Source organism: Cervus elaphus, chromosome 30, assembly GCF_910594005.1.
Source record: "Cervus elaphus chromosome 30, mCerEla1.1, whole genome shotgun sequence".
NCBI lineage: Eukaryota > Metazoa > Chordata > Mammalia > Artiodactyla > Cervidae > Cervus > Cervus elaphus.
In genome coordinates this window covers 28905956-28915983 of record NC_057844.1, presented here as the reverse complement: position 1 = coordinate 28915983, position 10028 = coordinate 28905956, and the positions used below count along the sequence as shown (strand labels likewise).

General features: G+C 37.0%; 1 protein-coding gene across 2 annotated transcripts in view; it reads right to left on the bottom strand.

Annotated features, from left to right (window-relative positions):
• Window positions 1-10028, bottom strand: part of N4BP2L2 (NEDD4 binding protein 2 like 2) — an 81120-nt gene that overhangs the window by 20831 nt on the left and 50261 nt on the right. For both annotated transcript variants that reach the window (XM_043892045.1, XM_043892046.1), the window contains 4 exons: window positions 6994-8753; window positions 4369-4454; window positions 2685-2734; window positions 543-699 (listed from right to left, as the gene is read on the bottom strand). In XM_043892045.1, coding sequence (XP_043747980.1) covers window positions 2711-2734; window positions 4369-4454; window positions 6994-8753 — 1870 coding nt within the window. In that variant the 3' untranslated portion in view covers window positions 543-699; window positions 2685-2710. Of the gene's footprint in view, window positions 1-542; window positions 700-2684; window positions 2735-4368; window positions 4455-6993; window positions 8754-10028 lie in introns of those variants that run through there.

Here is a 10028-nt window from a genome sequence, read left to right as displayed (position 1 = left end):
CACACCTTGTTTTTCAAATATGAATTTTCATATTTGAAATCTGTTAAGTACAATTAAACTGAAATAATAGCAATAATAAAAATAATAGTTACTGTAGCATAGTGCAAGTCCCACAATCCCTAACCAAAATCCTTGAGGTAAGAATTGTTTCAGAATTCAGAAAGTTTTTAGTGGGGTCTAGGGCACCCATGGTAATTAAACACATTAATATTTCTCCAGTGAAATGTCTGAAAAGTCACACTACCTGGGGTAAATAAGGAGTAAAACTAACTTGACTGTTTAGGTCAAATTTTGCTGCCAACTTAGTTTTAATGCCAGACATTTAAGAAACAAAACAAAACAACATTTGGTTTTCAGAGCTTTCTGGATTTGAAATTCTAGAAATGGAATCATGGACCCACATTTGGATAAAGGGGCCTATCCTTCTATTCTGATGCAATTTTAAAAATAATCTACTCAAGTTTCCTGGGTCTTATTTTCTTCATGAAATGAAATAGGGCAAATATCTTCAAAATTAGATAATAAATTATTCAAGTTATTACCTCTTTTGCTGAGTTTTTTATTAGTATTCAGGAAACTGATCAGAATAGTTGAACAGATTATTCAAACCAATTTCAGTCCAATGACTATATCACTCTACATTATCCTTCGGGTTGGCACTGAGCTCTCTTTCTTGATGATCAGGATCTTCAACAGTACCTGGAAGATGGAGAATTCAACTGCAAACAAACACAAGCCCAGACAAGTCCAGACAGAATGGTGACAGGAATGGAGTTTGTCAGTCAGTTTCCCAAGCTCATGACTATTTATGCGTCCCGCCCAACCGGCATCCAGAATTTCACACAGTCCCACAGCCCCCACACCCAGCCTGGTCTTGCTTCATTCAAGAGCCTGTCCTCTGGATTTTGCCCAACCTTCTGTTTCTAAATCAAAGCCTGGTCTATGTCCCATTCCCTGATGATCCAGCTTTTTTACACTGTAAAGTTAAAAATAAATACACTTAATTCATGCAAATGTGTTAACAAGTTTATTAAGTCAATACATTGCTCTGCCAGGAGCATTTCAAATCAAAGCTGCAACCAACAAAGATACTCAGGGGAAGGGAATTAACCCTTACTAAGAGCCTATTATTTTTCAAAAACTTCGCACAAGTTATTTCATTTAATCCTCAGTTAATATCCCCATGACAGATTAGTATCATAAACCTGTTTTTGTTTTTTTTTCAGGTGAAAACATTGCAGCTTTGAGAAGGCAATTTGTTTAAGGTCACATAGCGGGTCGGCAGGAGCTTCAAGATGGGAACCCATCCTCTTTCCAGCAGGCTGCCCGACCTCCTTAAAGGAGTGAGGCAGTATAAACACTCTGGCCACCAGCAGGCAGAGGATTTGAGGCTCCAAGAGCCAACCACATTCTCTTGCTATTTCCTTCTTTTTAATTTCTGTTTACCACTTGAGGCCCACTGATCATTATGCCAAAGACAAAACCAAAGGCCCATTCTCATTACAATTATAAAAATGCTGTACATAGCTACAGCACTCATAAAATTCCCCAAGAGAAGACTAATAATTAGGGATGCCTGCTCTATGAGGTTCACAGAGGGCAGTCAGTTTAGCATGAATGTAAAAGATAAACACAAAAATCGAAAGTGTGGTTCATAAAGTGTCCTTGACACAAAATCAGCAGACAGAAAAGACCCGCCAAATTAGCCACTGCCAAATATGCCCATGCTTATTGTGTGCTGTTTATCCTGGTGTCACATTGAGGGGAAAGGTAAACACTCGCTTCCTAACTTCAATCCTCACATAAACTCCACGAGGCCAGTTTTCACTGCCACATCCTCGGTGTGTAGAAAAATGTCTAAACTGAGGCAACTCAATAAACACTTGCTGAACAAATGAATGAATTTGTTCATGTCCTTTCTCTGGAATCTCTTCCCCTCCTCTATCTATCCCACATTTTCTAGTGGTTCCTTTCTCCCAAATCTTTAGCCTTTCCCCTTCTTTCAGCAGAACCTAGTTTAAAACAAACAGAAATATTTTTACTGGGCATATGTGCGTTTCTAGTTAGCTGGGAAATGGAAACACAGGATACTCTTAGAAATAAGAGTTATAATGAAAAGAGAAAACATATGGTTAATGCATAGTACATTCAATCCTTATCAAGTGCAGATATATACTGAAATAGTAGCAGCTGTGTTTATTTCATAATTTAGGCATTTGAAAAAAAGTGCAATGTTTTTATTTTAATGTCAGTTTGTGTCAAGTTTAAAATATAACATGCATTTGTCTACATATTTTACCTCTTTTCCTAGAGAATCTTTTAATATTTAAATATAACCTATATCCCTAATTCCCAGTCCTCATCACATATCAATCTGTGGGGGGTAGGAAGAGAATTCATCATAAACTACGTATTGACAGAATGCTCTAAAATATATTCTAACAAATAAAGTTGGAAAATAAATTTGGTAGCAACAATCTAAGCTTTGTTGTATTTCACAAAAAGATCTACATTTAAAGGAAATAAAAACATCAGATGTGCAACAGCACACAGGGTTGCTATGGTAACAGACTACATTTTTTGTATTTACTCTTCTATTGTACATATGAGCTATTACAACCAAATAATGTCAACATCCATTTCCTTCTGATCATATACAGTTCTCTGGAATAAGTTGTACTTACAGTTCAAGGAGTTCTCTTTTTTTTTTTTAACCAATCTTCTTCTGTCTTTTCTAGAAATTATAATTAAAATACATATAATAATAATGATTAATATAGGGCACTGGGGTTAAGTTTTGCACCATCATTTAACTCACAAAGGAACAGTCCCCAAGTGAAAAAGAAACCTAATAAACACAAATGTCAGTTTAAACATTTAAAGTATCCATGTTTGTGTGTTTGTGTGTATGTATTTAGGTAGCAACAAGGTCTCCATGCAATGAGGAGAAATAAGAAATTTTTTTAAATGTATTTGGTTTTAAGACCTGAGCACACAAACGAATCTACTTTTCCCACAGCTGTGTTTACATGAAAAGATAAGAAATACCTACTATCCTGAACATATAATTCTATAATGGTTCCCTAAACCTTGATTTTACTATTCATTTCAAAATGTACCTCTAGCATTGCCCTTGAGCACATTTAAGTAACTACCAACTAACATAAACAGAATCCCAGCATCTCCTCATTACAAGATACAGAGGACTGGCTTTTCCAGAGTCTCTGTTACCTTTCTAACCTTCTCAGCCAGTCCTCCTCCAGCTGCCTGGAAAATTAATAGCCTGTCAGAACTGTCATGGACCACTAGAACGTACCCATAATGAGGTGCTTCCAAGTTAAGTAAATATAAATCTAATTTGTAGCTGTTACTCTATTATAACAAGATTGAGGAGTGGACAGAAGAAAAAGATGTAAAGAAAAATAAATGACTCTCCTAAAACAGGCACCTCAGTCACCCACAGTTGACCCTTATACCAGCCTATACCACAACAACGTTAGGGAGTTAAATGCAACTTTCTCTCCGGGACTAGTTGAAAGAAACATGCATAGATTATCCAACCATTCACATACATCCTTTCTCTAATTTAACACAAAGGATGTAGCTCTTCATGTTACATTTGATGAATAGGATTTCTTTTTTTTTGAGAAACCAGTTAGAGGGCATTATGCTAAGTGAAACAAATCAGAAAGTAAAAGACAAATACTATAAACATCATGTGTGGAACTTAAAAATACAACAAACTAATTAATAAAACAAAAAAAAAGCAGATTCAGATACGGAGAACAAACAAGTGGTTATGGGAGGCAGGGGCAATATAAGGGTGGAAAAGTGGGAGGTATAAACTACTGGGTGTAAGATAAGCTCAAGAATGTATTATACGGACTTCCCTGGTGGTCCAGTGGTTGGAAATCCACCTGCCAATGCAGGGGACATGGGCTTGGTCCCTGGTCCAGGAAGATTCCACATGTTGCAGAGCAGCTAAGCCTGTGTGCCACAACTATTGAGCCTGTGGTTCTGTAGCCTACTAGAGCCTACTACTGTAGCCTACATAGCCTACTAGAGCCTATAGGTTCTGAAACAAGAGAAGCCATGGCAATGAGAACCCACACACTGCAACTTGAGAGTAGGCCCTGCTCTGCGCAACTAGAAAAAGTCCACGTGCAGCAACAAAGACCCAGAGCAGCCAAAAATAAATACATATATAAATAAAATTATTTTAAAAAGAAGGTATTATACAACACAAGGAGTATAGCCAGTATTTTCTAATAACTATAAATGGAAAGTAACTTTAAAAAATTGCATTAAAAATTAATAATAAAAAAGAGAAACCAATTAGAGAAGATCTTTGAAAGCATAAAAATATACCTCTACTGATGTCTTCCACTGCAAGTAGATCATCTTCAGTGTCTTCCAGTCGAGGGGAACCACACAGTCTTCTGGCAACAAAGATTCTGGGGGCGGGGGGAAGAGAACAAATTTCATCTCTCCTGTCACACATACTTTTAACCCTGAATATGAAGATATGCAAATATGATATCTAGACCTCCATAATGATAAAAGCCTGGTTTTGAAGATATTTCAGTGACAGCTAAAGCAGGAATTAGTTTGTCTCAGATTCCTATTAGCAAACACTACCCAGACTCAATAAAAATGCTTATGTATATATGTAAAGTGATGTGTATCTTAGTTCATATTCTAGTGTAAATACAAATATATACACATCAGCAGCTTCAAGTGGTACTGTCACAGGGCATAAATTTAGGAAGGCATCTTTTCCTGAGACATTGTATAGAATAATGCAAGCACAGCAAGTTTAGTCTTCTTGCAAATTGCTCCTTCCACGTAAGAGTGTACAGGGGGGGAAATCCTGACAATTAAGATACTCATAAGCAAGTCCATGCATTGATCTAAACAAATCAGCCAAATTAAACCATACAAGAAAAAAAAAAGAGAGAAAAAAATAAAATAAAATAAACCATACAAGATATTCTTCCTATACTTGCACATCCCTAGCAACGTGAGTAGCTTTGTTTTTTCAGGTCTATATATGGTTACTATACAATCCTACTGTGTCTACAGACTTTCTAATAATATAAGTCAAGTTCCCTGTCTTACTGACAAGACCGTAGATACGCCAGAGCTGTGCCCCTTCGACCTTCGGCTGTAAACGAATTGGTTTACAGCCTCCACTTAGAGTTTTCTCCTTTCCTTTTTTAAGCATGTTCTGCAGTGCTCGTACTCAGACCTCATTTCACAAAGAGGTCCTACTCTGCAACCTCATGGACTGCAGCCTGACAGGCTCCTCTGTCCATGGGATTAGTCAGGCAAGAATTTTTCAAGCATACACTATTTCCAAATGTAAAATTCTTTCCCTCTGTTTTTCTTTTAAGTCACATTTGTATGATATAAGCAGAGTTTACAATTCACTCCCATTTGGAGCCATCCCAGACAAAACCACAACCCGATATTCTCTTCTACAATCCCTTTGGCACAGCTAACCTCACTCATAAAATATTCATAAGCTTATCATTTATATTTTCTAGGCACAATAATTTTGTTTTGTGTTAGTCTTGTCTCCCCATTTAGAAGGTAAGCTACTTGATGAATGAGGTCTATTTCCTCTAAAAAGCTTTCCAAAGCTTAATTAATGGATGCTGGATCATTATTGTTGATTATGATGGTATTGTGCATTCAGGGGAGGAGGTTTAGAATCTTTTCCCACTAGTGCCTTCATGCTTTCTGGTGCTGATCTAAGGCAGTGATTATTAACATTTTTGGGTCACAGACATCCCTGAGAACCTGATAAAATCTAAGGACTTTCTCCCAGAAAAAATGGCACAAAATGACACAAAGAATTTTGCATACAATTTCAGAATATGAACTTTGGAATAAGATTCCTGGCTTAAAAGCAAATGCAATTTAACTTTTAAAATTGGTATGTTTCTTTGGTGCATCTAGGAGAATAGAAAATGGCAGCAAATAGTAACAATGTGATTATCACAAAGTTTACAAAAATGCTAAGAATGACACCAGAACAGGTTGATAGTTGTGAGTCCTCAGACTCTGAGATTTAACCAATCTTGGGTCTGAGCTGAGTTAACCAAATATGTAGAAAACAGCAGAAGTTCAGGAGCAAAGTTAAAACCACTGGAAGTTAAAGTGTGAGGGAATCCCAGGCTCAATGGTAGGTGCAGAAGAAAAAGAGTATCAGGAAGATACTGGATGCAGGGACTGGAGCTTTACTTCTTGACTCTTACAGCTTCTGTCCCCAAGGAAGGGGACATATAATTGCATGAAATCATTAACATGTGCAACTGACTTACAGACAAGGAAAAATTGGGATATGCTCTTCATTTACTTTTTAAGATATTCAGCATCTTAAATAGGCATATTATTTAGAGGAAATGTACTTACAATACTTACTTATAATATTATAATAATATTACTTATAATATTTAAAAAAGTAAGTCAACCAGTCAGACTCCTTCCTAACCTTCTTTTCAGTACCCTTCTCAGACAGTCTTTAAAAATTAAACTGATTTCAGGTACTTTTTCATCACTTAATTTTCATTGTCCATCGTTTTACTATTCTCATATCTATAAGCCCAACTGTGAAAGAGAAAGGGTCATATGCCAAACAAGGGAAATGCAGAAAGCAGAAAAATTTTTCCAAAAATAAAGCAGTCCATCTTTATTTGTTACCAATCACTGTTAGCCTGTCTCATTCTTCATTCTTCCTACTGTTTAAATTGAGAGTCCAAGTATTCAACATGCTCAAAGACATTTCAGACTACTGGTCATCCTGGCGGTGGGAGTGGGGGCTTGACTCCATCAAGCACCATTTGCTATACATCCTCTACTTCCACCTCTGAAAAGCATCGCAAGATCAATTAACTGCAAGAAGTCACTAACACGAGGTAGAAACACCTCAAAAATTACTTGCATATATTAAATTGGACTTTTTATTTGTACCAAATAAACTCAATTTACCCACTGGAACTCCAGGAGATCCAAAAAGCTTTACAAGTTGAAAGGCAAACTCCTGTGATAATGGTAGCTCAAGGGAATCAAAGTAGTCAGGGCTTGTTAAATCTTGGTTATCCTGACTGTGTAGGAACGGTAAAGGCTGAGGTTCTTCCCATGTCTTTAGCTTTTCAACAAAACTTTTATTTAAGGAGTGCAGATCAGAGGTGACACCAAAAGAGTACAAAGTATCAGGCTGGCTACTTAAAATTTCTGAAGATGTAAACCTTACATCATTTAGTTTATCATCTACTCTCCTCTCAGAGTTCAAAGTCGAAAACAGTTTCTTGCCTGAAAAAGATATCTTCCAAAAGCTAGATGGATACTGTAGCATAAGAGAAGGAATGGGATTTCTGTAAAAATACACAGAATGCCTTACTCTACTAAATAGCAGGTGATGAGAATAAAATTGTCCACCAACATTTAGAAGAGAATCTTTGACAATGTCAAAGTAAATGTCAAAGTAAAACCATGATGGATGATAATCGAAGGTCATAATGTGTTGCTTATTCTCTTCATTATTTATTTCTGAAATTTCATCTTTTTCTTCTTCCAAAATAATTTTTAGTCCATGGCTTTCTGTTAACAAGTCACATTTCCCCATTTCTTTTACATTGGTATGACTCTGTCCCAGTAAGTTAAAGTTTGGTGCCAAACTGAAAATCCTTTTCTGCCTCCTCTTTTTATTCTCTGTTGAATGTAAGGTACTCTTCAGGATATCCAGTTTAAAGAAGTGGCTTTTAAAGATGTTTGTCTCTGTTTCTATGACTGACTCTATATTCTCAGTTGGAGATGACAAGTCTTCATTTTCTATCGCTAGCTTCTCTTCTATCAATGTTTCTGGACTGTCTCCTGGCCCTTCCGAAGTGGAGATCAATTTGATCAACTGCCCCCTGCTGTCAGGATGAGCCAGCTTTTGCCGTCTATCTTTCTTTGGTCTCTGTTCACATATAAACTTATAAGGCCCCTCAGGCCAGCTACCAAAATAGGGTTGTCTATCAGAGCCCCACTGTAAATCACCATCAGACAAATCATTTGAGAAAAAAGCCCAGTTATTGTTTTTAGTTCTATTTACTGCTTGTTCCTTTCTTAAAACTTTATCTGATGTTCTGGATGTATATTGATAGCACGGACTTGTTTCATTCAGGAGACTCTCATCTACCATCTCTCCCTTCTGCATAAACGAGCATGGGGCTTCAATAAATTTGTCCTGGGTGTTTAATGTCATGATATTCCTATTTTCAATATGCTTTTCTACCTCTGTGACAGAACAGTCATCACTTGCTACATAGGAAAGATTTTGAGTCACTGTTGGACAAGAAACAGAACTTTCATTTGGCATCAATGACAAACTTAGAAACAAGTCATCATTATCTTTAGGGAGGTAATTCTTTGGTGGACTGTCCAACTCCACTACAGACATAACATCTGGCAAACTGTTTTCAGAATTTATGTCTTCCTGTCTTTTATCCTTACAGACATTCACAAAATCTCCCACTTCATTTCTCAGACCAACAGATAAGGAACACTCCGACTTCCTTTTGGTCTCTTCTAAGTCTTCCTCTTCACTCTGAGATGGGTCCTGATCTCCTGGTGTAAGATAATTTAAGGTTTCAAATGAGTTTTCCTCCATGATTTTATTATGACTGTTCTGCTTTTTACTTCTTTTTCTGTTTCTCTTCCTGGCTTTGCTGAACCTGTGCCCAGTTTTCTTCAAATCTCTTTCTCTGAAATATAAAAAAGAAATTTACAACTTAATTACTTGTATAACAATATAAACTAAAACATTATACTCAATGTGCAGATTTACAAATCATTAGTACAAGAGATTCTAAAGTGTGTGTGCACTTTGTACTACGGTGGTGGTTTAGTCACTCAGTCGTGTCCGACAACTGCGACCCCATGGACTGTAGCCCATCAGGCTCCTCTGTCCATAGGATTTTCCAGGCAAGAATACTGGAGTGGGTTGCCATTTCTTTCTCCAAGGGATCTTCCTGACCCAGGGATAGAACCTGGGTCTCCTACACTGCAAGCAGGTTCTTTACTGAGCTATAAACTTTAATCCTCTAAATTAAAAATGAATACACTTTGACAAAGTTATAACTCATTTCATAAACAAATAACTTTATGAAAATCTAATGTTTTCCTTAAGATACTTAATATATATATATATGAAGTATACATATATATATGAAGTGTGTATATATATATACATATATATATATGAAGTATATATAAGTATATATATATATGTGAAGTATATATAGTTTCCCTGGTAACTCAGATGGTAAAGAATCCACCTCCAACGAGGGAGACCTGGGTTCAATCCCTGGGTAAGGAAGATCCCCTGGAGAAGGGCATGGCAACCCACTCCAGTATTCTTGCCTGGAGAATCCCCATGGACAGAGGAGCCTGGTAGACTACAGTCCATGGGGTCATAAAGAATCAGATATGACTGAGTGACTAAGCACTGCAAAGCACCAATAAACAACTTACTTTTCCCAACATCTTGAATTTTGAAAAGTGACAGATATAGTCTAAATGACACAGCTTTACAGGCTCAAGTAGTAGATTTTCTCTAGTCATAAAAACTCTGGCAACTAAGACGCTCCATCAATTTGTAAAGAACAGCTGACGATGAGCAGCCAAATTCAGTACTGGGATGATACACTTCTAGCAGGTTAGTAAGCAGTGGTTCTAAATCAGAGGCTCGACCACTGCTCTGTGGAGTGTGTGGAAATGTGGGAAGGCATTTTTGGGTCACTGGCACTTGGCACTGAGGTCAGGGGTGTTAACTATCCTGCGATGCCAGGGACAGTTTCAAGTGAAAACTTATTCTACCCAAATGAGCAGTGCTCTCATCAAGCACACTAAAAGTTCACAGTGCCCCTTAATTAAAAGCAATCTTAGATTCTGAGGGAAAAACAGAGGACTTAGGAAATATTCTAATTTAAAATATAAAGGTTTCGTTATCTCCTCTTCCACAATGTAGAGATGGAAAG